The sequence below is a fragment of the Cebus imitator genome, unplaced genomic scaffold, assembly GCF_001604975.1.
Source record: "Cebus imitator isolate Cc_AM_T3 unplaced genomic scaffold, Cebus_imitator-1.0 Scaffold396, whole genome shotgun sequence".
Lineage (NCBI taxonomy): Eukaryota > Metazoa > Chordata > Mammalia > Primates > Cebidae > Cebus > Cebus imitator.
Window position 1 is genome coordinate 1,731,656 of NW_016107711.1, and position 26,954 is coordinate 1,758,609.

Here is a 26,954-nt window from a genome sequence, read left to right on the forward strand (position 1 = left end):
GTGTCTTTTGGGATGTCTGTAGGAAGGTTTGCAGTGGAGCCTGTCTAAGTGGGCTTAGCCTGTCTTCTGGGGCTTAGAATATGCGGACTGTGGTCTAAAGGCCCCCGGGGGCTGTTTGAGTTCAGGGTCTCATTAGGCCCATGCCTAGGAGTGGTGGGGTTCCCTAGGTGGCCTAAATAGAGAACATTGATTTCTTCCAGTTCTAGAGGCTGGAAATCTGAGATCAGGGTGCCAGTATGGGTGGGTTCTTGATGAAGGCTCTCTTCCTGGCTTGCAAATGGCCACCTTTTTGCCTCACACAGCAGAGAAGGAGGGTGGGGGGAATCTCGTGTCCCTTTCTCTTTTTATACTGGTTTCATCTCATCGTGAGGGGAGCCTTACGATGTAATCTAATTTTAATTACCTCCCAAAAGCCCCACCTCCAAATACCATCCCACTAGGGATTAGGGCTTCAACACATAAATTTGGGAGGGAGGCACAAGCATTCAGTCCATAGCACAGCCCTTTTCCTCTCTGATCATCCTCCCTCCTCATTTTCTTCAGCTTTGCATGTTCTGTAGGCTGAGTTACTAGATCACCAGCTTTGTTTTAAATTGTTTGTAAAGTCAGCATCAAAAGGTCTTCCATGAGGGTCTGAGACTCTTCCATAAATACTTTACATGAACTAATACATGGGTTTTAGTTGCATCAACTGCAATGGTGCCCACATTCAATTCGATTTCTCTCCTGTTTTTTTTTTTTAAAGACAGGCTCTCACTCTGTCGCCCAGGCTGGAGCGCAGTGGCATGATCATGGCTCACTGCAGTCTCCACCTGCTGGGCTCAAGCACATCAGTCTCCTGAGTAGCTGGGACCACAGTTGTGCACTACCACACCAGTTAATTTTGTTGTTGTGGTTTTTTTTTTTTTGTATAGACAAGGTCTCATTATGTTGCCCAGGCTGGTCTTGAACTCCTGGGTTCAAGCAGTCCTCCCATCTCAGCCTCCCAAAGTGCTGGGATTACAGGCAAGAGCCACGGTGCCCAGCCTCTCTCCTGGTTCTTGATTGTGTTTTTCACACCAGTGGGATGGTGTTGTCCCACTAAGTAATATGCCCTGTCACTATGTCATAACTTTTCAGTTGTTGGGATTCTACGTAAAAGCGCTTCACTTAAATGCTGCATTAATTTCCTTTATGGTACTATACTTAGGGGAAATTTTTTTTCTTTTAAAGAAGAATCCTGGTCCTAGGCATTCATAGATGGCATTTAATTTAGTTTTTCCAGTGCCCTTGCAAAATAGATGCTTTTCCTCTTTTGCCAGCTGAGGAAGTAAGGTTCAGTATGGTTAAACAGTCGGCCCAGGCCACACAGCTAATGAGGGAGAAGTCAGGATTTGAGCTCTGGTCTCATTTCAAAGCCCTATTTTGTTATTGCAGCAGAACCTCTACCTACTAAGGGTAAGGACCCTTAGATGGCCTTGTGCTTTTGCATATCATCTGAAAAACATTGTTGTTTCTTTGTTTTTTGAGACAGAGTCTCGCTCTGTCACCCAGGCTGGAGTGCAGTGGCGTGATCTTGGCTCACTGCAATCTCTGCCTCCCGGGTTCAAGCGATTCCCCTGCCTCAGCCTCCCGAGTAGCTGAGACTATAGGCGCATGCCACCACGCTCGGCTAACTTTTTGTATTTTTAGTAGAGATGGGGATTCACCATGTTAGGATGGTCTCAATCTCCGGACCTTGTGATCTGCCTGACTCGGCCTCCCAAAGTGCTGAGATTACAGTTGTGAGCCACTGCACCTGGCTGGCAGATGATTTCTGATTGTGGTTCCTCATTTTTCCCCCATGTATTTTCTGAGTACCAGGCTTGGCTGAAGGCCAGCCCCTAGGTGCCCAGGGAAAGGGCCACTTTTCTCAAAACAGCAGGAGCCCAGGTTAGAGCTCCCAGAAGTTTCAGCTCCACATGGTACGCTTCTTTGGGCCCTCACCTGCATATGGAGCCCAAGAGGTCTGTTTTCTGACAGAGAAACAAACCCCCAGGGTGCTGAGAATGGCAACACGATGAACAGGTTGCAGGATCCATGCCACCAAGTGACACCCAGTGCTGACAGTGAGTGACGGCTTCCTCGGGAGGTGCTTTCCAGAGCACGCCTCGTCACACCACCCCTGACAGCCACCTTCCCTGCAAGATTGACATAATCATTAGCTGTTTTCATATAAATGCAAAAGTAAACCTTCTCAATGTTTCCTGGAAATTTCATGTTGTTACATCCCAGAAAGCGATGTTGATCGCCTGGCGTTCTGTTTGACACTGATACTGAATAGCAGCAGTGGAAAGTCAGTCCTGGTGAAGCTCTGGAACGACCTGACCTCAAGTGGCAGTCTCAAAAGAGCCCGTCCAAACGTCCATCGCCTTGTCGTTAGAAAACAGTGCACTGGAGGCAATTTTAAAATGCTTTGAACAATTTAGTTGTTACTTTCTTTTGCTTTTGGCCACAGTTTAGATACTTTTTAGGCTCACCACCCTGTGGGTGAAGAAAAGCTGGGAAAACGTGGAAGAGTCTTCCACTTACCCATCAGAGATTCATTTGAATCCGGTTATGAATCTCGGCTGGGAGCGCAGGAAGCGGGTGCGTTGGATGTAGAGCAAGAGGGGACAGTGGGGTTCCCAGGTGTGCCCCAAATCTCCTGCACCTATACAGAGATGAACTCTTTTTCCAGCAGTCGTCAGTGAGGAGGCTCAGGAGATCGAGCCTTGAGGGTCTCGCAGCAAGCCACGGTCCAGGGACGGGGATTTGCTGCTGATGGGGTTGGGCGTTGGGAGCTTGGTGATGGGATGTCACGGACATTCCTACAGTCCCAGCACGTGTTTAGAATCCCAGAGCTGAGCTGATGCATGTAACAGAGAACTGCCTTTGCCCTGTGCACGCATCCTGCGTTAGGGGCCTGCATTGGGCGGCTCAGCTTGCTGGGCCTCTGCTTGTTTAGGGTGAGCCTCTGCACAGGGCTTGGCTTTGTGGAGCTCACCTGGTGGCCAGACATGGTGTTGCAGCCCCAGTCCGCTCGCAGGCCCAGTACCTTTTGCTCCCGAGCTTGCCCCAGCTCCTGCACGCTGTGCGGTGCAAAGGCCCTTGGAGGCCAGGCCCGGGCTGGCTGTGAGGGGAGAGCCAGGTGCCGCAGCTCTCCCTGCTACAGGCCTCCGCTGCCTGCAGAGCCCGGGCCCTGAAGGAGGCAGAAGCCGCCTTGGAGAAGGGCGCACGCCTCTCCTCCCAGCGTCGCTCCCGCGGCCCGCTGCAGCCTGTTTACCTGTTCTGCAGCCGCCCCCGGTCCTGGGCCGGGAGAGACCATTTCCTCCTGGCAGGGATGAGCCAGCAGGGCTGAGACCCCCCCCACTCTCGGTGGTCAGCCCGCCCGGCCACCACGCCCCTCCTTTCTGGGGCCCCAGCTCCCGGCCTGCGGCTCATTTGCATTTCAAAGCCACACAATGCGGGCGGTCCCGGGGAGGCGGGAGGGGCTGGGGCAGAGGGAGGGTCTTCGCCTCCCCACCCCCAGCCCCGTTTCCGGAGCCCGCGGTGGAGCTTTGTGAAGATGCTGGCGTTGGGGCTGCTCGGCGATGATGACATCATCGTGTCACACACAGGAGCCGGCTGCCAGGGGGTTTAAGAGACGAGCCTTTCGGACCACACGGGCGCTCACGCTCACACCCGCACGCCCCGGGCAGAGTCGCGCACGCCGGCCACACTCGGGCGCGCGCCCGCCACACTCGCGCGCACACACATCCGCGGCGCTCGCCCCCCGGGCCCCGGCTCGGGCCGCGAGTCGCAGCTCCCCGCCGCCGCCGCCGCCGCCGCCGCCACCGCTGCCGCCACGGATGCCCGCAGCCGCTCCCGTCTGCAGTGCAGCAACCCCGGCCGCCGGCCGGCCCGCCCCGGCTCCCGGCTGCAGGAATCGCGCCAGGACGCTGGCCCCGCTCGCGGCTAGCTTGCACGCCAGGGCACAGCGAGGATGGGAGGGTCGCAGTCCCTGCAGCCAGCCCCAGCCAGCGACCTGAACCTGGAGGCTTCCGAGGCAATGTAAGTGCTCCGCCCGGGCTGCCCCAGGCTTCCTGGGGGGAAGGAGAGGATGCCCGGGCTTTGTTAGTGTCGCCTTTCCTGATGCCTGTGCATCCTGGAGCCCAGGCTGGCCTGGGGTTCTCTGCAGCCTTGCAAGGCTTTACCTGGTGGCTGCTCTGGGAGGAGCATCTGGCAGCCCCAAGTGACTGCTGTGGGCAGAAACGATTCCCTGGAATTCGGTTTTGGGCGCTCAGCCGCGGGTGCATGGCTGGGGGCTTCTCCTGCCGTCGGCATCTTTCCTCTGCACCCCCGGCACAGTGGTATTTCCTGCAAGGGAACAGCCAGGCATCAGCAACTGCCTCCTCCTAGGAAGAACCCATGAGCGTGGCAGCTCCGTGCCCGGGGAGACAGCCCAGTTTCCGGGCCGGCAGCCGCGCGTGTGGCCGGGCAGATGCGTGGTGCGCTCTGGTGGACGTTCCGTCCGGTTAGCCTAAGCATCATCCACATACTCACTCTCTGGTGAACACTCGAGGACAAGGCCGCTTGCTATTATTAGTGAAGACGGCAGAACCGTCTTGTCATTGGTGGAGGCAGTGCTTGACTGTGCATCGATCCAGGAATCCGATCTTTTCTCTCAACCACAGAGCTAATGTGCTCAGAAGTGGCCTTTATCCTGGTTGAGTGTTTATTAGAATACACGTGTCTGTTATGGTTGTCCCCAGGCATGTTTGGACGATGGGGCTTAGTGAATGGGTCTACCTGACGGGTCGCATTTCAGCCACTCAGGCTTGTATCCAAAGTGGACCTCCCAGCCTCACCTGTCTCCACCCCCTTTTCCAGGGAGAAGACTGTGTTTCAGAGAAGAGTATTCTCTGGAGACTTGGGGGTGGGGGTAGTAAAGTGGTGGGTTCTTGAGAGTCATTCATGTGTAGATTAAAAGATGGTAGGGATTGGTCTGTGTGTGTAGGAGGAACGGAGCCCCATGGGGGGCTTCCTCACGGGTCCCCACCCCTGGGCTTCAGTGAGGAGCTGGCTTGGCTTGGCGATGTAATGCTAGGCTAAGCCTTGTGGTTTTCTGCGCCCCAGCTCTTAGCAGGGAATCATTCTTCAGAGCAGGTGTGCACCCATCATTTGTCTTCATCCCTGTAGCTTCAGAAGGCATCGTCTTACAATGGAGGTGCATCGTGTTTGAGGGTTTTCTTTTTACGTGTCATGATCCTTGTGCGGCGCCTGCCTTGTTTCTCTCGCACATGTAGTATTGCTAGGTGCATGGAAATACACCTCGAGTCTAGGCAGAAAAGAACAATTTTAACCTATATTTTGCAAGTCTCTGTACTGGAGTTGAGTTAATCAGTGACAGGCACTGGCTAGCTTTCACGGCTCAGACCTATCTAGTAAAGCGCTTAGGAAACAGAAGGGACAATGTGACGGTACGTTTGGGAAAATGTGCTCCTCAGTCATTGGAAATTCAGCTCACCAGTCCCCAGTGTCCCCGCCCTCTTTCTCAGCTGAGTTAATAAATGATCACTATTCTGTCAGGTGAGGGCTGAGTTTAGCGAGCTTCTGTTAGGGAGCTATGCCTTTTTGGATAAGGTCCCTTAAGATTCTGTCCATTGGGAAAGTGGTGTTTAAATAAAATTTCATGCTGAATGGCCACATGGTGATGGAAGCTGCTTATCAAATATTTTCACAGTTGAGTTGGTCCATATGCACCCGCCTGAGGCTTCTCTCCCTAGAACTGCTGCATCTGAAATGTCTCTAAATATAGATCTTTAAGATAGTATATTCACTCATTCACAAAATCCCACCCTCCAGCCCCTAACATTTTTGTTCTAAAAAAATGAAGAGAGCGGAAGTGTTTGGGGCCAGTGCCATTGCTAGCATCTGTCCTCTTCAAAACCCGTCTCTGCTCTCTGAATAACTGGGGCTTATTTTTCTACTACAGATGTGCTCTTTTCCAGTCTAGAGGTTTTAAAAATATGTATATTCGGAGAGCGCCTCTTTTCTGCCCAGGCACAGGTCTTTCTTGGTAGCATGTATTGCTGTGCAGCTGAAAATGCATGCACATGAATAATACACGAAACAGAAACAGGGTGTGGGGTCCGTGGTAGGAAGGAGCTGGCATTGTAAGATGATGCCGTCAGGGCTGCTGGGACACAGACAAACAGGGTGTGCACCTGGTGAGGGGGACGGCCCCTGACAACCCCCGAATCTAGAGTGAATATTTCTCTTTTTCTCTGCTGGTTCCCTGTGAAAGACTGGCTTCAGGAGGGTCAGGGCATAAGAGTGAAATCAAAAGAGGATTTGGATGTGACTGAAGAATTCTTTTTTAAATTCTTTAGCTTTAAGATTTATTTCTGGCCAGGCGAGGTGGCTCACGCCTGTAATCCAGCGCTTTGGGAGGCCGAGGCGGGTGGATCACCTGAGGTCGGGAGTTTGAGACCAGCCTGACCAACATGGAGAAACCCTGTCTCTACTAAAAATACAGAATTAGCCAGAGTGGTGGCACATGTCTGTAATCCCAGCTACTCGGGGGGCTGAGGCAGGAGAATCACTTGAACCTGGGAGGAAGACATTTCGATGAGCCTAGATCGCGCCATTGCACTCCAGCCTGGGCAAAAAGAGCAAAACTTCGTCTCAAAAAAAAAAAATAAATAAATAAAAGATATCTTTCCTTCCAATTGCAGGTTTAGGGTGCCTTTGGGCAGCTTTTGTAGCTCCAGCTAACAGCAGGAGAGCATTGGGGTAGGGAGGGAGCGAGTCTTGTATCTCCCTTTTGAGAACTGAAGCATCAAGATTGGAGCAGCAGAAGTCCTGTGGGACTGGGGATTGAAGCCTGAGGATGAAGGTGCAAGTGGTGACCAGTCCCTTGATATCCCCAGGGTGGGCCACGCACTTCAGCAGCAGCTTCCCAAAGGTGCTTGTTGGAAACACAGAGCCTTAGACCGCACCCCAGACCAGCTGAATCAGAATCTCCATTTCAACCAGGGACTTGTAAAGATGCCCAGGTGATTTGTAGGCATCTCAAAACTTGAGAAGCCATGAGCTCCATGAGCTAGTTCAGTCTTCCCGCCATCCTGTCCATGAGAAACAGCTGGCCACTTATCTTACTGCTCCTTTCCTATCTGGCAAAGAAGTTCCTGTAGCAACAGTGGCCATTTGTTTCTAAATAGAATATTGGGAGGCAAGGGGAGGGAGAATTCTCCCACAGAAAGCACTTATTTCTCCTTATGGATGGCAGGAGACACAGGAAAGGGACAGGAGGTACTTGAGTAAATGTGGTCTGCAGCGATTGATCAGACCTGCTGTTCATCCCTTGCTTCCGTGGCAGCCCCATGTGGTGCGGCTTCTGCTAAGTGCGGCAGCATTAAGTACTTTGTCCTTTGTGTAGTTGGAGACCCCTGTTGCAGGGGTTCCCTCAGCTTCCACCGAATCCCCACACCCTAGCCACTGAAAACCATCCATCAGTCAGCCTGCCCTGACTGTTGCCCTGCTCTCAAAGTAAGCACGTGCCCTGGCTTTGAAAACAAATCACAAATACGGAAACCCATACCTCTGTAGACCCGTGGATCAAAGTAGAGAGGCCAGGGTGGGTGGGAGAGAAATGATGAAGGAGGAAGCAACAGGCTCTGTGATTGATGAGATGGGGGAGGGAAGAGAAGAGACAGTGGCAAGTACAAAGTGGAAGTTTCATATCCTGGTAACTAAGAGAAAGAAGTGGCATTGGCCAAGACAGACAAGGATACTGGATTGGGAGCTAGTTTGGGGAAGTTGATGAGTTTGGGCTGAGATTTCAGAAGTGAGTGGGATCAGACGTAGCTGGAGAGAGGCCAGGCAAAAGAGGGATCTTGGGTATCACCGCAGTAGGTGGAGTGCTTGGAGCTTTCCATGCATCTGTGGTTAGAAGTGGGGTTCTGGCCCCTTCCCTCATGTGGTTCCTCACCTTCTCTTTGGGAGCAGTAGAGAGTCTGATGACTCTGATCCTGCCCCTCCTGCCTCGCAGGGTTTTTCAGAGGTGAGATGCCACATCTGTAAAGACTCTGAGAAGACATAAGTGCCATAAAACTTCAAAAGAGGAAATGCCCTGTACCTGAAATTGCCAGCCTGTCAGCCACTCAGAAGGTCAGGAATGGCCACTGGGGCTCTGAGCAGGAATCTTTCTTTAGCCCTCATTAGATCTTTCTCTTTTTTCTTTTTCTTTTCTTTCTTTTTCCTTCCTTCCCCCCTCCCCTCCCCTCTCCTCCCCTCCCTTCCTCTCTCCTCCCCTCCCTCCCCTTCCCTTCCCTTCTTCCCTCCCTCCCTTCCTCTTTTTCTTTCTCTCTCTTTTCTTTTTCTTTTTTTTGAGACTGGGCCTCACTCACTCTGTTTCCCAGGCTCATATGTGACAGTGTGATCTCGGCTCACTGCAGCCTTGACCTTCCAAACTCAAGCGATTTTTCCATGTCATCCTGTCAAGTAGCTGGGACTATCGGCACACACCTCTATGTCCTGATAATTTTTTTCTGAGACGGAGCCTTACATTGTTTCCCAGTGCAGTGGCGCAATCTCGGCTCACTGCAATCTCCCCCTCCTGGATTCAAGCAATTCTCCTTCCTCAGCCTCCCCGGTAGCTGAGACTTTAGGCATGTGCCACCACGCCTAGCTAATTTTTTTGTATTTTTAGTGGAGATGGGGTTTCACCATGTTGGCCAGGATTGTCTCGATCTCCTGACCTCGTGATTGGCCCGCCTCGGCCTCCCAAAGTGCTCGTATTGCAGATGTGAGCCACTATGCCTGGCCACTTTTTTTTTAATAATTTTTTTTTTTGTAAAGACGGGGCCTTGCTATGTGGCCCAGGCTGGTCTTGAACTCCTGGATTCAAGTGAGCCATCCGCTTCAGCCTCCCAAAGTGTTGGGATTACAGGCATGAGCCAGTGCACGAGCCATAGCTCTTTTTCATGGCCTTGTTTCTTGGGGCAACCCTTGGTTAAATCCTTTAGCTTAAATGACAGGGTTCCTAATATGAGTTGTAGCCAGTTCCTGAGTTCCCAGAGGCAGATTTTACTTTGGATATTAATGTTGGACACAATTAGAGTTTTTTTTCCCCCCCTAAAATAGAATAAGCTGCCGAATTATCTGTAGAGTGTGAGGGGGAGATTGTGTCCCAAAGAAAGCTTGGCTGTATTTTTCCCTGCCATCATTCCTCGATATCACCAGCATGGCCCTGTGTCCATGTTCACAAGGATCCTGGGCCTTCACTGTCTTCTCTGTGGGATTTGCCTGGAAGCTTTCTCCTAGGTAGGCTGAAGGCAAATGTATTCCAAGGCCCTCCAGGTAGCTACCAATCATCCAAGGGGCCGTGCCGTGCTGGGGAGCCTGGGACGAGGTACCCTGTGGAGGATAGGGTAAGCAGCTAGGACTCGGATACTGACTGAGTGTGGCACTGCAGAGGAACATCAGATCAAGGCCGATGGATTCTGGGTCACTCTTCTCCATCGACCCTCCCATTCCCATCCCTGTGTTTCTTTCCACTATCTACAGCCTGTTTCTGTGGCTAGATTTCTGGTTGCCTAGGAAACAGCTTTATCCTGAAACATGATTGGCTGCTCTTGCCAAATGGATTACCCAAGCCAGGGCAGTGTTCTGGGGTAAGCAAGCGATGCTGAGCAATTCTATTTCTTCCCTTTAAGATTAATGAGGAGGACTTAGGCATCGTAAGCAATTGTTCTGTGAAAACCAATTGTTCACGGACTGACGCTTTTGTGTCAGGTTGGCCAGGGGTTTAGGGGAGATTCATTGACCACAGGGAACTGACTGAGTCAGAACTGCTCACACACATCTATCCTGCGTTGGAAGCAGTAGCTCAGATGACATTTGTTCTGTTTATATTTACAAATTCACTTCAACAGTTGTTTCGGGAGTGCAGGTGTGTGCTGATTGCCATTGCCAAATATGGAAAGAGCTGGATGCTGCAGTGTTGAAGTCAGGAGTGAAAAGCCGGCTGAGCAGGCTCAGATTCAGCAGAAACTTGTGTGTCGTGACCGTGTGCTAGGTTTTTTCAGTATATAAATAGCTATATCCCTGGGTCCTGCAAGGTGGGTGACTTTTATAGCTAAGGAAGCTGAGTCGCCTGGCTGGTTTGAATTAAGGGGTCAGCACACTTTCTGTAAAAGACCTCATAGTACATGTTTTTGGTTTTCTGGGCCATTCAGTCTTTGTGCAACGTCTCTGCTGTTACATTTCTAATGCAGCCAGAGACAACCTGTAATCCATATTCCAGTGGAGTTTTAGTTCTAAAAACAGGCTGCAGGTTGTAGTTTGCTGATTCCTGGTTATACAGATGATTGATTGGTACAGGGATCTCAGACTTATGTCCCCTTTGGCCTGGGCAATGTTTGTTTTCTGTTCTCTCTCTTTCTCTCTCTCTCTCTCTGACATCTCATTTATGCTCATAGATTTAAATAATATGTGCTGATAATGCCCCAACTTATATCCTTCCCTCTCATCTGAGCACTGTACTTTCCCCCTTTTTTTTTTCTTGAGACAGGATCTCGCTCTGTCACTAGTGGCACAATCATGGCTCACTGCAGCCTTCACCTCCCAGGCTCAAGTGATCCTCCTGCCTCTGCCTCCCAGGCAGCTGGGAATATAGGTGCATGCCACCATGCCTGGCTACTTTTTAAATGTTTTGTAGAAATGGGGCCTCCCTATATTGCCCAAGCTGGTCTTGAACTCCTGGGCTCAAGTGATCCTCCTGCCTTGGCCTCCCAAAGTGCTAGGATTACAGGCGTGAGCCACCATGCCTGGCCTTAATTCAACTGTGTACTTAATTTCTCCTCTTGGATTCCTCCTGGATAGCTCAGGCTTAACATGTCCAACGTAGAACTCTGATGTCCATCTTCCTCTTAAAAACAAAAACAAATGTACAAACGAACCCTGCCCCACCCCCCTCTTCCTCATGTTGACACCTGGCACCTTATCCACCCAGGTGCTCAAACAAGAAACCTGATCATCAAGTCTTTTTTTCTGAGACAGAGTTTCACTCTCTTGCCCAGGCTGGAGTGCACTGGCGTGATCTCAGCCACTGTCTCTCGGGTCCAAGTGATTCTCCTGCCTCAGCCTCCCAAGTAGCTGGGATTACAGGCACATGCCACTATGCCTGGCTAATTCTTGTATTTTTAGTAGAGACGGGGTTTCACCATGTTAGCCAGGCTGGTCTCAAACTCCTGACCTGAAATGATCTGCCCACCTCAGCCTCCCAAAGTGCTGGGACGCCACCATGCCTGACCCACGATAATTAAACCTTATCTTCACCTTTTCCCTCACCTCTCTTCTTTCTAGAACAGTCCAGGTCATTGGCCTTCCGTGGTTAAAACCTGTATCTGCTTCCCATTGCATTTAGTCTAAAATCCTAACCCCTTGCTAGCGCCTCCAGGCCCTGCCATCTGGCTGCCGCCCCTCTTCCTCCCGCCTGATGTTTGCCAGGACTCTGGTCGCCTGTCAGTTCTTTGAACACACAACGCTGTCCTGCCTCCGAGACTTAGCATGCTCCGTCCACTCCCCTCCGCAGGCATCTTCTGCTCTGTCTCTTGGCTGGTCTCTTTTTTCCTGCCTTTATCTCCTTCCACCCAAGGAACTGGCTGGCTGGGTAGACCAGGCATCCGCGGCATGGCCGTGAGCAGTAGATTACCTTTGTTTCTGCATTTGTAGCCCTGACAAAGGAAAGGAATGCATGGACCGGGAAGGTGGGTCTTTTGTGGAGTGCGCCCCCCCCCCCCCCGGCTGTATGACAAATAATAAATGACCAGTGGGGGTGGTGGGCCCCCCACAGGGTTGGTACCTGCCCGCCCTCCTTATTTAGAAGGACACCCTTTTCCTCTGCTTTCTCCTTAAATGGAAGTGGATGGATGCAGCTCTTCTTGCCTAAAACAGAAGTCTCAGGCTCTGGGCAGAACGGTGGGGACCAAGATAAGGGGTGGAGGCAGGGTGGTGGCGGCCTCTCTGCTCAGGGTTTCCCGGAGCCCTGCTGTCAGGCAGGTCACAGTGGCTCTGCGTCCTTATGGGGGAGAGAACTCAGGCCAGCTGCTGGCAAGTTCACCATCAACATTCCAGCTTCACTTACTCCAAGGTGTTTGTGGCGTTCCAGAGTCTGAGGATTTTAGAACTGGAAACATGAGGATTTTAGAATCACAGAGGGTTTTAAGTCCCCCAAACCCATCATCCATGAAATATCACTTGGGCCTTTCCAGCTAGTCATTATTCAAAATAAGTCAGGTAGTCATTTTAATTTTTCCCCTTTACCTTTCAACTTGCTAAAAGAAAATATTTATAGGTGTACATATCTTTTGGCAAACTCAAATCAGAGGCATCTTCCCACTTGGTGAAGGAGTTAGATTGCGAATGTTTCTCTCACGAGGAACTGCAATGGATGGTGAATTTGGGAATAAGAAGGGGCCTCCTTGGGCTCTTGGCTCAGGCTCTTCCTTGTGTCTTTGGCTCGGAAGTATTTTTTTCTTTTCTGTCTCCATACAGCTCCTTAGGGATGTTCTAGAGGTTGGTTCCAAGGGAGGTGGGTGTTTACTGTGTTCAGCCCAAGTGGAAAATAGCCGTAAGCACCGTCAGAGGAAGCTGACCCCTCCTGAGGCCCAGCAAGCCCAGAGGTGGTTGGACAAACTTACGGCCTCTTGGTACTGACACCTGTTGAGACTGGCCTGAGTTAAAACCATCCAAGCCTGAATGTAGGGGCCTGGAGATGAGCTAGAATGTACCCAAGGCTGCAGGGACATGACCCATGACTTCCGGGGGCTTAATTTTATGTTTTGACTCGTGGTTACAGCAGGCTGTTGGTCTAGGTTGAAACTTGACGTTTAGAAAATACCTGGGCTGCTCTCCATCTACTGCTGAGCGAGAGAGTCAGGCAGGGGAGGGCACAGCTTGTTGGTTGCTGCCCACCCAGGAGGGGCTGAGTTTGTGCCAGCACTACCCTTCCTCGGGCTCAGATCTGGGTCTCTGTACTTGAGAAGCAGCCCATGTCCAAGGGGCTCCGGCCTCTCACGGTGGCTCCTCTGCCACTTATCGGGGCCTGGTGGAAGCTGCACATTGTTCATTGTTCTGCATTAAAGGGAGGCGCCTACCGTGGTCTGGAAGTATTTTCCCTCCAGGAAGAAGGCGGGAGAGGCTGGCTTTACTTTAGGGAAAACATCTGTGCACATTTAGATCCTGCATGGAACTTCCCAGCTGACCCCTTTTCAGAAGAGGATCCTGTGACTGCCCATTGCCTTTTATGAATGGCCCTAAGATGCCACCCTGGCCATGGGGCAGCTGGGGGAGTGAACACCGTCCCTCCCAGCACTAGGCTCTTGTGTGATGAGGAAGAGGCAGGAATGTACAGAGGGTGAGCGAGAGGCAGCCGGGGAGGGTGGGCATCAGGGGCCGACTGCCCCCTGGCATTCTGGCCCATGCGTGGGAGTACTGAGTTTGGGCCCCCAGACCAGTGACTGGAGGAGTTGGTGTGAGCAGGCGAAGGCTTGTGACCAGGAGCCTGGGGTCTGTAGAGGTATTTCCGGTCAGAGCTGCACCCAGAACATCCTCAGACAGGCTTCGCCTATGGCCTCAGCTCGGATACCTTTGGTTACAAGTAGAAAAAAACCAATTCAAACTGACTTAAAGAGGGCTTGTATCTCCACTGCCCAACAGGAGGGATTCCTATGGGGTAATGGCCAGGATGGTTTTAGAAAAATGGGGCCCCCCTTACCCCAGAAAACCCCAAAAGCCCAAAGCATCAGAGTTTTTGGGCTTGGGCTCACCTCTGGTCTAGAACAGCTGACTTCCTCCTGCGGCTTCCCGGGGCTGCCCCATCCTCTCTGTAACCTCCTGGCAGACAAACTGGCTTCCAGCTGCTGGGGGAGTTGATGCCCCAGCCTCCATGCCTGCATGGACCCAGAGCCAGGTGGTGGGGGTGGAAGGGTGGGGGGACCCTGAAAGGAGAGCTGGGCTCTGTGCCCTGGGCTTTGGCTTGGTCCATGAATGCCCCTTAACAGCTCAGCTCAGTCTCCTGACCTAACTGGGGAGGCCTTGGGAGGCAGCCTGCTCCTGGGGCAGCTTCCAGGTCTGGTACTTGTCACGAGCATCTTCAGGTGCCAGGGCAAAGCCTAAGAGAAGAACACGAGGCACGGGAGAGGCAAGGGGCTTGAGGAGTGTAGTCATATGTGGCACTGTGTTCCCGGGAGCTCTGCTGCTGATGGCTCTGGGGTCAGTGGGAAGGGCACCAGGCAAGAAGGGAAAGCGTGTCTGCGGAGGGTGGTCTTTCACCTGCCCTACGAGATGAGGAGAAGCAGGACTTCAGGAGCCAGAGGCCTGCCTTCTCCATGTCCTTCCTGTCCAGATGTTCTGGTAACAGATGAGGGAAGAGCATGGCTGAGCCTGCTATGGAGCACACATCATGAACACCAGCTCCCTCTGTAGGCACAGCTGTTACCCTCCAGCCCCATGCATGACCCAGGGCCAGCGGCCACCTGCTCCCATAGACAGGGAAGTGGGCTGGGCTGGTCTGAGCCAGGCCAAGCCTAGGCTGCAACCAACAGAGACCTTCTGCCCCCCCCCCTCCCTTTGTGGGACGGGACTGTCCCTGTTGCCCTGGTCTTGTCATAGGGCTCGGTGGACCATCTGAGGGTTCTTTGTCCTGACCTTAGTTTCTCTGTTTCCTCTTTGTTTTTCCAGTAGGTGTGACTGTCAGTCTGTATCTGTGACCTGCATATTTCACCTGGACCGACAAGACAGGTGTGTTGGAGGCTGAGGGTGTGCCTGGTAAACTCACCCAGCGCTCCCAAGATAGAGCCTGCCCAGATCAGCCAGCCAGCCACCTCCACTGCTAAGAACAGTGCAATGCTGTAACAACACCTCCCAGGAAAATAGCTAGTGGGCACGGGCACTGTCTCAGTGCAGGCCTGCCCTAGGTTTCTGGGCACGTGACAGTGCCCACTTACTCCCTGGGCTTGAGATGATTGGCATTCAGGCCTCATTATGACGTCAGTGAAATGGAATTAACAACCCATCTCTCTCTGTTGCTAAATAATTCTATAGATAAGAAAGAAAATGCAAAAAGTGTTTTGGGAACCAGGAGAAGAATTGGTGCATAAAACGTTGGTGAAACACTGTGCTCCTGTTTTTTTTTTTTTTTTAATTGACATAAAAATTCCATTGTAGAATGGCTAAATCAAGCTAATTAATATATGCATTACCTCCCCTACTTTTTGTGTGTGTGCAGAATACACTTAAAAACTCTTAGCAATTTTCAAGTATATAGCACATTGTTATTAACTAAATAGTCACCAAGTTGTACAATAGATCTAACTGTTGAACTATCTAGTAGTTGAACTAATTTCTCTTATCTGACTGAAATTTTGCGCCTTTGACTAACATCTCTCCCCCATGTCCCAGCCTCTGGTAAACAGCAGTCTATTCCCTGCTTCTATGTGTTTGGCTTTATTTTAGATTCCCCGTGAACAAAAGATCACTGTGAGTTTCATTTATTTTTAAATTTTATTTACTTATTTTGAGACGGGGTCTTATTCTGTCGCCCAGGCGGAGTGCAGTGGCACCATCACAGGTCACTGCTCCGTCCAACCTCAGGCTCAGATGATCTTTCCACCTCAGCCTCCCTAGCAGCTGGGACATGCCTGGCTAATTTGTGTACTTTTTTAGAGATGGGGTTTCCGCCATGTTGCCCAGGCTGGTCTCTAACTGCTGAGCTCAAGCATTTCTCCTGCCTTGGCCTCCCAAAGTGCTGGGATTACAGGCATGAGCCACTGTACCTGGCCAGGTTTTGTGTTTTAAATACAGCATAATTCTCGGTGAAGAAAAACATGGAAAAACTGATGCATTGTGGGAAAGGATACATCAGTTCACTCGGGAAGGATGCATTAGTTATCACTCCTGAACTGTTTTTAACAAGGAAACCCCTTCGTGCCCGTGCTAAACCTCAGAAACAAGCCTGCACTGACCCGGCTCTCTCCAGAATGCAGTTTCTGTTCTTTATCCTCACTCTCTGGGTTTACATATTGCATTTCCCGATGTAGACTCGAAATCACATGAATTTGTATTTTTCTGGATATTGTTTTTCTTCCACTTCTTCAAATGTGACCACCGCTTCAAAAATTCAGGGCTTAAATGCCCGACAGGCTAAGAGGAAAGGAACCAAAGGTGTGGAGGTGACCAGATACAGACTTGCCTGGAAACTGTCTGAATTGTCCACAACTCAGGGACCCAGGGAAATATCTTCTCGCTATCCAGAGGTAATATTTTATTGGTCAAAAATATTAAAAGATAGGCCGGGTACAATAGCTCAACGCCTGCAATCCCAGCACTTTGGAAGACTGAGGCAGGCAGATCGCCTGAGGTCAGGAGTTAGAGGCCAGCCCGTGCAACATGGCCAGCATGGCAACATGGCAAAGCCCCCTCTCAAAAAATACAAAAATTAGTTGGGTGTGGTGGCGCATGCCTATAGTCCCAGCTGCTTGGGAGGCTGAGGTGGGAGGATCGCTTGAACCCAGGAGGTGAGGCTGCAGTGAGTCGTGTTTGCACCACTCCACTCTAGCCTGAACAGCAGAGCAAGACCTTGTCTCAAAACAAAAATTATGTACATGCACACGAAGATGAAACTGGAGTAGTCAAATCGTCAGTTAGAAAAGGGCAAAGTGGCAGAGTGGTGGCTGCAGATGATTGGGTGCCACTCAAGCTGACTTTCATTCTGAGTTTTCCCATTTGTAGACTCAGAGGTCTGGCTCTTTTAATATATGGGTCCTTCTTCTTAGAAGTTCGAGGCTGGCACTGTCATGTAGGATTGTTTGGAAATTGGCATTCCTGAAATTCTCCCTTCAGGTCCTCCCTGGTCAGTGAAGAACTTTGTCTCTTCTGCCCCCAGATGGACAGTGGTTTTGTGCATCAGAGGCTCCCTCAGGGGAGTTGTTGGGCATAGTCTGGCCCTTGTTGTCTGAGGGACTGGGGGACCGATGCCAGTGCTCACAGCTCATCCTAGCTAAAGAGGAAGAGTCACATAATTTTACTTACTATCCCATGGTATATGTAGACAAAAATAGATTTTTTTTCTCTGTAAAATGTGTGGTCTTGTAGTCTTGTAGATAACCATGCACATTCAAGCTGCTGAGAGGCCTGATGTGGCCCTAGAAAGCCAGCATTTGAATGAGATTAGTCACAGCAAGTCAGCGATTATAAGAGATGAAAGACTGGCTTTCTCCACCGCCCCCCGCCCCCCATCTTTGGCTGGGCTGTGAATTAAATGGACATAAAATAGATTAACGGGAGAAAAAACACAGTAATTATGTTTATATGCCTGAGGGTCCCACAAAATTCTAGACTCAAAAGAAGGCCCAGAAGAGGGAAGCTTATATAGCACCCTGAGCCACAGACAGGAATAGGGGCCTGAGGCTTCTGGTGGGTGGTAGAGATGAGTTATGGAAGGGTTCGGGGCAGAAGTGGAGGGCGAGTAAATGTGGTCTTGTAACGCCGTAAAATCTCTTGGTTCATCACAGTTGCCTGGAGCAGGCCTGGTCCTGATAGAGATACTTTACTCATGTAGGCTTTCTTGATGGATATCAATGTGTTTTATACAAGGACAGCTTTCCAGAGCTACTCCTGTGTCTGCAGTTTCTCAGAATAACTAGCCCCAAATATGACAAGTATAGTTTGCGGTGATATATTTTGGTCTCCTACAGATGTTATTTTGGGGTGGTGTGTCCTGAGCCCCAACACAAAAAAGGAGGGCAGTAGGAATTTAAGAATTTCAGATAAAGCATTCTCATTTTGGAAGGAGCAGTGGAGGGAGGCTGGAACAGAAAGTCACCTGCCTTTGGAAGATGCAGTCTGAAAAACAATGGGATGGTTGTGTACAGGGCCTTTTAAAAATTATAATGATGGGGAAGACGGGTTGCAGGGATGATGGCACAGACCTGTGATCCCAGCTACTTGGGAGGCTGAGGCAGGAGGGTCACTTGAGCCCGTGAGTTCAAGGCTGCAGGGCACAAGATTGCACCTGTGAATAGCCACTGCATTCTAGCCTGGGCAACATAATGAGACCTGTCTGTAAAATAAATCAAATGATGGTCCAGGCAGAGTGGATGGCTCAGAGGTGAAAGGTTTTCTGAGCATCAGGAGAATGAAGCTGGGGAGGAGATAAGACCCAAGTCTACGTGGCTGTGATCTGCGATCGCATGCAAACAGGAGTATTCTGTTGCAGAAAGAATTGGGAGTGTGGATTTCGAGGTGTACGGGGCAAAACTTAGGCATGGCCCTTCCAGAACTGCCATGGTCCCTGCTAGAAGTTCCAGATCCTGGGTAGAACAGCATGCTCCAGACTCACTGAGGAGGTGAAGGACCAGCATTTCATGCCTCCAAGAGGCCACTGAGCCCCGTGTCTACCCTGGGTTCAGGTGTCAGGAAGCAAGTCTGCCAAGATCGAAGATGGACAGCGTCTGACATACAGTGGTAGGCTGGCCGAGCTCACCTCTGGACATTGTAGACTTCTTGGACTGCTACAACAAAATCCCATCAATTGGGTGGCTTATAAATAACAGAAATTTGTTTCTGACAGTTTTGGAGGCTGGGAAGTCTGAGACGAAGTTGGATTTGGCATACGGTGAGCCTGCTTCCTGGCCCAGATGCACTTCTTGCTGTGTCCTTGCATGGTGGCAGGAGTGAGGGGTCTCTCTGGGGCCTCTTTTCTAAGGGTGCAAATCTCTCACAATCAAATTACCTGCCACCTTCTAATACTTTCTTCTGACCCTTCGAGTCATATTTTGTCAGACTCCCATACGTATGCGTGTCACCTTGGAGGTTAGAGTTTCTACTTATGAACACAAAAACTTTCAGACCATAGCAACTCTAGCAATTCATAGCAATTAACAAGCATTCTTAGCAAGTGTTCATTAACCCCTGAGTGTTTGCCCCCTTTTGGTGACACATACCCTTCCTCTTCTCTTTCTTCCTCTTGCATTACTCTAAGTCCTGAGGTAAAAAATCATATCTAAGAGGAAAAAGGGGGTTTGTGGGATCTCAGTCCCACAAACTTAGGAAGCTTCTGATTTTTCTATATCGGGATGTTTCTGTATTGTTCGGCAGAAATGCTTTTTTCTCCATTGCTTATGTCTTTATTATAAAATTTCTATTCAGTTTAGAGGCTGTGGCATGACGGTTTTGTGGAATTATCATCAGGGACCCTAATCATCTGGAGCTGGCCGAATCTCTCAGTGGTCTTGTGATGATTATTCCTGAGCTGAGCAAATAAAACCCTCTGGTGTTGGCTTTTAAGGAAGTGTGATGTGAAAATGTCAAGTCAGAGTTTTTCCATCTTAATTTTGGGCAAAATTTGTGGGATTCTTCATTCCTTCTATAGCCCCCAGGTCTTTCACCTTATTGGGCAAGCCAAAACTTTGGCAAAATCCTTGATTCTTTCTTTTCTTCCTTAATTTTTTCATTTGAATATATATTTACTTAGAATGCAGCACAAACAGCATGGTTCTTCCCGCCCTCCCTCCCTTCCTTCCTCCCTCACTCACTTTCTCCCTCTCTCTCTCTCTCTCTCTTTCTCTCTTTCTTTCTTTCTTTCTGTTTTGCTCTTGTTGCCCAGGCTGGAGTGCAGTGTCATGGTCTCGGCTCACTGCAACCTCCAGCTCCCAGGTTCAAGCGATTCACCTGCCTCAGCCTCCTTAGTAGCTGGGATTACAGGCATACGCCACCATGCCTGGCTATTTTTTGTATTTTTAGGAAGAGACAGGGTTTCCCCATGTTGATCAGGCTGCTCTTGAACTCCTGACCTCAGATGATCTGCTCGGCTTGGCCTTCCAAACTGCTAGGATTACAGGCATGAACTACCATGCCTGGTCAGTTCTTTCTTATTTCTGATGTTTGATCAGTGCATCCTGTCATAAGTTAAGAAAACAGGACAAAGGGTCAGGCGCAGTGGCTCATGTCTGTAATCCCAGCACTTTGGGAGGCCAAGGCAGGTGGATCACTTAAGGCCAGGAGTTCGGGACCAGCCTGGCCAACATGGTGAAACCTCATCTCTACTAAAAATACAGCCATCGGGGTATGCCCCTGTAGTCCCAGCTACTCGGGAGGCTGAGTCATGATAATCATTTGAACCCAGGAGGCAGAGGTTGCCATGAGCTGCGATTGGGCTCAGGGTGCACGCCTGTAATCCCAGCACTTTAAGGAGCCATGGCTGGCGGATCGATTGAGCACCAGAGATCAAGACCAGCCTGGGCAATATAATGAGACCCTGTCTACAAAAAAATACAAAAGAAAATTTGCTGGGTATGATGGTGTGCATCTATACTTTTAGCACCTGGGAGGCTGAGGTGGGAGGATGACCTGAGCCTTAAAGTTTGAAGCTGCTGTGAGCCATGATCAGGCCTCTGCACTCCAGGCTGGGCAGAGTGAGACCCTGTTTCAACAAAACAAAACAGGAGAAACCCCTACTTTTTAAAAACAAGTTACATTAAAATTATAAGTGAAACCAGAAGTGTGACTTTTAAATAGCAGCAACATTGAGATAATGGAAAACTTTGAGCCTTTGATGAAAGGGATTTGAGAAAACAAAGCACAGAGCTGCTGTTTAACACCTTGCCATGAAAGGAACAGAACGCTGGAGCATGTTTATAAGTCAGAGGGCTGAAAGTCATGAGGAAGAGGAAAAGCCAGGTGACTGCTGTCAGATTCGATATCTTACTCTGTTTCTTTTATTATGAAACTGAGAAGTTTGTTGGCAAGAAGAAGGCCAGCTCTGAGTATCTATTTTAACTCTTAACCTTGAGACAGTGATGCTTATGTGATGTGGGAAATCGTATCTGTTCGTTAGAGCCCTGTTATATGTAATGGAAATCTGAGGTTACTTATCTGCCTTGTTATATTTAAACCCCTGATTATGGGTCTGACACTTTTGTTACTCTTCAATCAACCGGTGTATAATGCATTCAGAATCTCTTGGAATGAAGAAAAAGCTATTATATTTCTGGTATCAACGGTAGTGCAAGTAAAAAGCAATGCTTTTTTTAGCCAAAACTTTCCAAAAGTACAGGCTGGGATCTCAGATCTTTCCTTGATACCCTTCACTTTAACCCCTACCTTTACGTGACTCAAACCTGGCTACTTCTCACCGTGGTGGCGAGCAAGCTCCATACCCTTCTGCTTCCATTCCTGCTCCTGCTGCTGTTCTTGAAGCTGTCAGAATGGCCTTCTAAAAACAACGCAGGGGCCAGGCCTGGGGGCTCATGCCTGTAATCCCAGCACTTTAGGAGGCTGAGGCAGGATAATCACTTGAGCCCAGAAGTTTGAGACCAGCCTGGGAAATGTTGGGAGCCCCTGTCTCTACAAAAAATGGTTTAAAACAATTAGCCAGATGTGATGGCTTACACCTGTAGTCCCAGTTATTTGGGAGGCTGAAGTGGGAGGGTCACTTGAGCTCAGTAATTTGAGACCAGCCTAGGCAACATAGGGAACCACCATCTCTACAAAAAAATTTTTTAAAAAGGCTGGGTGCAGTGGCTTCCGCCTGTAATCCCAGCACTTTGGGTGGCTGAAGCGGGAGGATCATGAGGTCAAGAGATTGAGACTATCCTGGCAAACATGGTGAAACACTGTCTCTTAACAATACAAAAATTAGCGGAGTGTGGTGGCCTCATGCACCTGTAGTCCCAGCTACTTGGGAGGCTGAGTCCGGAGAACCGCTTGAACCCAGGAGGCGGAGGTTGCTGTGAGCTGAGATCATGCCACTGCACTCCAGCCTGGTGACAGAGCGAGATTCCATCTCAAAAAAAAAAAAAAAAAAAAAATCCGGGTGTGGTGGCATGTACCTGTGGTCCCAGCTACTCAGGAGACTGGGACTCCTGAGTGACTCCCAACCTCCCTGGGAGGGGGGGCTTCTCAAAGCTGAGACATGAAGAGTGAAAAAGGAGTCAGTCATCATAGCTGGTGGGAGGAAGGTTTCTGGGAGGAAGGTTTCAGGCAGGAAGAACAAAAAGATGAAGAGCCATGAGGTGGGAGGGGGAATCACTTGAGCCCAAGAGGTTGAGGCTACAGTGAGCCATGATCCTGCCACTGCCCTCCAGCCCGGGCAACAGAGCGGGACTGTGTCTCCAAAACACCAGCAACTCAGGGCACATTCTTGCCCCATGTAACCCTCAGTGGGTTTTAGACTCTTCATGGGTCTCAACGAGGCCAGGTCATTGTTGTTACCCACCTCACTGGTCTCCTGGCAGACTTTTTCCTCCTTGCCCACTTTGTTTTCTTAAACATCCTGAAGCCCATTCTTTGCACCTGCCACCCTCCTTCCCCCTCCTACCCCAGGGCTCTTCATCTTTTTGTTCTCCCTGCCTGCAACCTTCCCCCCAGCTCTAATGACTGACTCCTTTCTCACTCTTCAATGTCTCAGCTTTGAGAAACCCCTCCTCCCAGGGAGTGCAAGAAGGAGAAAGGTTTTTTTCTATTTTTTTTGAGATGGAGTCTCACTCTGTCACCCAGCTGGAGTGCAATGGCACAATCTTGGCTCACTGCAACCTCCTTCTCCCAGGCTCTCCAAGCGATTCTCCTACCTCAGCCTCCCGCGTAGCTGGGATTACAGGCAAGTGCCACTGCACCCAGCTAATTTTTGTATTTTTAGTAGAGACGGGGTTTCACCATGTCGCTCAGTCTGATCTTGAACTCCTGACCTCAGGTGATCCACCTGCCTCGGCCTTCCAAAATGCTGAGATTACGTGAGCCACAAGAGAGAGAAATTTTAAGGCATCCCAGAGCCTAGAACAAACAGCGCCAGCCCTTCTTCTGTTTGGCTGATTACAGTTTCTCTCAAGTGGCTGTGAATTAATTCAGTAAATATTCACGTGAAATTTATTGCTTAGTTTTACAGTTCCACGCCCACAGCCACTTTAGCAGTATGTGTCTGTGTGTGCGTGGTGAAGGGGGCATTGTTGGATGCGTGGGAAGAGCAAGAAAATCACATTCTTTTTGCATCGCTCTGTAAACTCATGAATCATGGGTACAGCTGTCCCCTCGATACTGGGAGCATTGCTGTGCTTTATGTTTCTTTGTTGCGTTAAGGTGAAGGATGCAATAATTTGGGCTGTAGAATTTTAACGCTTTAAGGACTGGAGCCAGTCTTCTAAGTGCCAGGCATTGTTCAAGGTGCTTTGTAAATATAAGCTCAGCTCTGAAAGCAACATCTACTACCTACTATTGCTCTTTGCATAGACAAAGAAACGGAGGCAGGGATGTTAAGTAACCTGTCCAGATTACTCACCTCACATGAATTTGGAACCAGATCAGTTAATGCTCATATTTGATGGCTGTGGTGCGGGTTTCTTCTACAGGATGTCAGAATCATGTAATTCATATATTAATATGTGAAGAAGGTGCTTTCGTTTAGACTTCAGCATTTCAGAATTTTTAATAAGTGGGTTAAAACCTGAGTTGAGGATGCTGCATTATGTATGAGAGAATAGTGTGAAAACCTGCGGAAGCAGGAGAAGCACATTTTCTATGCGTTGAACAATACTTATTCCCTACAATTAGTGTGCTGTTTACAAGCTGTGCTTTTCCTTTTTTTTTTTTTTTAATCATGTAAAGAGGTTAGAAGAAAGAAAAGATTTCAGTCTTCCTTCCTTCTGCTTGTACTGCTTTATTGCACTGTGTGCAGACTGTGGTAGAAAATAAGCTTTTAAAACTTTCTAGATGTTCAGGCTTTCTATTAAGCTGTTGTAGCTTCTCCATCCCACGTCTGGGTTTGCGCACTTTATGTCTGTGTGCCAAATCATGGTTGAGACTCGTTGAGACATGCAGTAGACCACAGGTTGCCATATTTAGCAGAGCAGGAAAAGAACCCTGGAGTTTGCCTTTCTGATGAGAAGTGCTGTGGGAGGTATTTGTTGAACAGCTACTCTGGGCAGGACCCTGAGAACTACCAACTTTTGATTAAATGAAATAGACCAAACATGAAACCTACTCTCAATGCAGGTTCTCTCTGAATCGGGCAAAGCTTCTGAAGGCCTCATTCAGGCGCATGTTATCCGTGGCAGGGAGGGTGTGATGTCTGATTAAAATTCCAGCTGCTTGGTTTCCACCAGGAGCTCACCACGCTTTCTGAGTTGCTTGGGATTTAGCCAACTGATTTGAAAACTGCATGTAAGGTGTGTCTGTATTTGTTAAAAACAATGACTTCTCAGCATGACTCAGTAATGGGTTTACACAGAGTGAAATATTATCAAGAGATGAATGCAGGGGTAAGATTGTCCTGTGCACTGGGAGCCTTCAAATCTTTCCCCCATATTTGCAAGGTGTTGAAGTACCGTTTTTAAGGTAAAACTGTAAATTGACAAGGTACAAAGTCAAAGCACGTAAACTTTAATTATTGATGGAGCATGTGGGATTCTCATCTGCAGGGTAGCCTCCAAATGTGCCTTTCCTCATTTTTGGACCAGACAGAAGAGTGAAGGGCATGGTGTGGAGAAAGAAAGGTAGATATGCAAGAGGCAGAGACTCAGGGCAGGTGGAGGCAGAGGCAGGTTCAGAGACACACACAGACGCGTAGGTAAGGATACATTCGACGTAAAGAGCTTAGGAGCCAGGCCGGGTATGGTGGCTCCTCAGCTCATGTCTATAATCCTGGCTGTTTGGGAGGCCAAGGTGGGTGGATCACTTGAGGCCAGGACTTCGAGAGCAGCCTGGCCAACATTGCGAAAACCTGTCTCTACTAAAAATACAAAAAATCAGTTGTGTGTGGTAGTGAGTGCCTGTAACCCCAGCTACTCAGGTGGCTGAGGCATGAGAATCACTTGAACCTGGGAGGTGGGGGTTGCAGCGAGCCAAGATTGCACCACTGCACTCCAGCCTGGGTGACAGAGTGAGACTCTGTCTCAGAAAAAAAAGGCCAAGCGCGGTGCTCACGCCTCTAATCCCAGCACTTTGGGAGGCCAACACGGGCGGAGCACGAGGTCAAGAGATGGAGACCATCCTGGCCAGCATGGTGAAACCCTATCTCTACTAAAAACACAAAAATAAGCTGGGCGTGGTGGCATGTGCCTGTAGTCCCAGCTACTTGGGAGGCTGAGGCAAGAGAATCACTTGAACCTGGAAGGCGGAGTTTGCAGTGAGCCGAGATCACAACACTGCACTCCAGCCATGGAGACAAGAGTGAGACTCCATCTCAAAAAGAAGCACTTAGGAGCCAGGATTCCAAGGCTAGAGCCGCTCCTGCTCTGAATCCTGCGGCCTCCTCTTTGCAACTCTACCCTGAGATTAGTCATCTTCAGTCTCTGCTTGGCCCTGTGATGGTGTTGCCCTTTGCCCAGGATACGAATAAAGAGAGCAACAGAATTCAGGGTTGACGTGACTCTCCTGCAGAGGTCTAGGAGGACCTCCATGTGACAACCTTCCCGTGTTACTCCCTGCGGGTTCCAGCCGTCTCAAGTCTTTGCGGTTGGGATGGCATGGCATGGGCACGTTAGACAACCCCTCCTTGTTTGTATGAGTGAAAGGGCCAAAAGAACAGAGTGAGGGCCTGGCCGGCTGCCCCCATGGGCTGCAAGGGATCTAGATGCAGAAACTCTCCTGATTTGTTCCTCTGGAGGTGAGGCTGCTCCGGGAAACTGCAGCTGCCAAACTTGCTAGAGACTCATTTGCAAATGAGGACTCCAGCCTGTTCATGTACATACAGGAGCCTCCGTGAGCCGGGAGGGCGCCTGGGTCAGGCTGAAGGTCAGAAGACACGTATGCTAGTCTTGGCTCTGCCCCTGCCCCTGGGTGGTTCTGAGCCCACAGGCAAGACGCTGAACCACTTGGCTCCAAGCATTCTCATCCTCAGAACCCAGGAGAACTTGAGCATCTTGAGAGCAGGACCTTATCTGTCTGGTTCACCAGCCCGGGTGCCCACAGGTGATAGGAGATAGGTCCTTCTGAAATTGTGAACAGTCAGGGAATCACACCCACGTGCCTCTTCTGTTGTAATGATCAGACATGAGGAAGCTCTGAAGGTCTGTAACATGTCAGGTGAGGTCAGCAGTCATGGGGTTATTCTCATCCCTGACACTTCACAGCCCCTGGCTGAGGCACCCCCATCTTGGTTTTTGGGTACCTGCCTGCAAAACCACACTTGAAATCAGAAGGACACTTGGTGAGTGTGGGACATGAGCCTCAAATGTGGAATGGATGTCTTGCTGGCTGGGGGAACACCTGGAGTTGGGGGTGTCTGGTGGGTGTGTCTTCCCTGGCCAGTGCAGATGGGGACAGCTACCTTTTTGCCACTCTTCTGCTTCTTCCTAACTCCTCATTGGCTCCTTCCTTTAAGCCATGTTGCCCTGGACATAATCCAGCTAACCAATCCCAACTGGGTTCCATGTGTATCCAGGACGTGGGTGAGATTTGGAAGAACTTGCTGAGCATATCCGGGAAGACCCCTGTGTCCCCAGCAGTGTGGCTGAGCTCTGCCTTGTTGGGGCCTCCATCCTGCCTTTACCAAGGCAACCTCATTTCTCGTACATGTGTTTAGATATCTTTTTCTGACTTACATAAACAGCACTTATGTGGTGTATCTGTATGTAGATATCTATGTACGTAATTGTACATATGCATTTATGTATCTTTGTGTACGTTTATATATAATTATTTTATCTGAAATAGGGTCATTATATGTACATTTCTTAATTTGCTGTTTTTTTTTTTCCCACTTATCACCTAACTTGGAGCTCTCCTGACTATACGGGTAATCCCACTCACCTTCGTTAACAGCTGGGTGATACTGATGGGGGTGGGTCTGTCCCCTGCCAGGTGCTTGGGGAAGCTCTAGTGGTGGGCCAGAGGTGACTGCTCTTTGCTGAGTTCTTGAGTCTTCTTTATGGTTTTTCCGTCTCCTCTGTCACTCTTTTTTTTTTTAATGAGCAGAG

At 49.7% G+C, this 26,954-nt stretch overlaps 1 protein-coding gene across 26 annotated transcripts in view; it reads left to right on the forward strand.

Moving 5' to 3' along the window:
* TACC2 (transforming acidic coiled-coil containing protein 2) overlaps positions 1-26,954 on the forward strand; it is a 259,898-nt gene that overhangs the window by 157,661 nt on the left and 75,283 nt on the right. For 2 of the 26 annotated variants that reach the window (XM_017508628.2, XM_017508627.2), the window contains exon 1: positions 3,543-4,050. The exons of 23 other annotated variants lie outside the window; for them this stretch is intronic. In XM_017508628.2, the coding sequence (XP_017364117.1) occupies positions 3,983-4,050 (68 nt within the window). In that variant the 5' untranslated portion in view covers positions 3,543-3,982. Of the gene's footprint in view, positions 1-3,468; positions 4,051-26,954 lie in introns of those variants that run through there. One more of the 26 variants, XM_017508629.2, reaches the window with a different exon arrangement.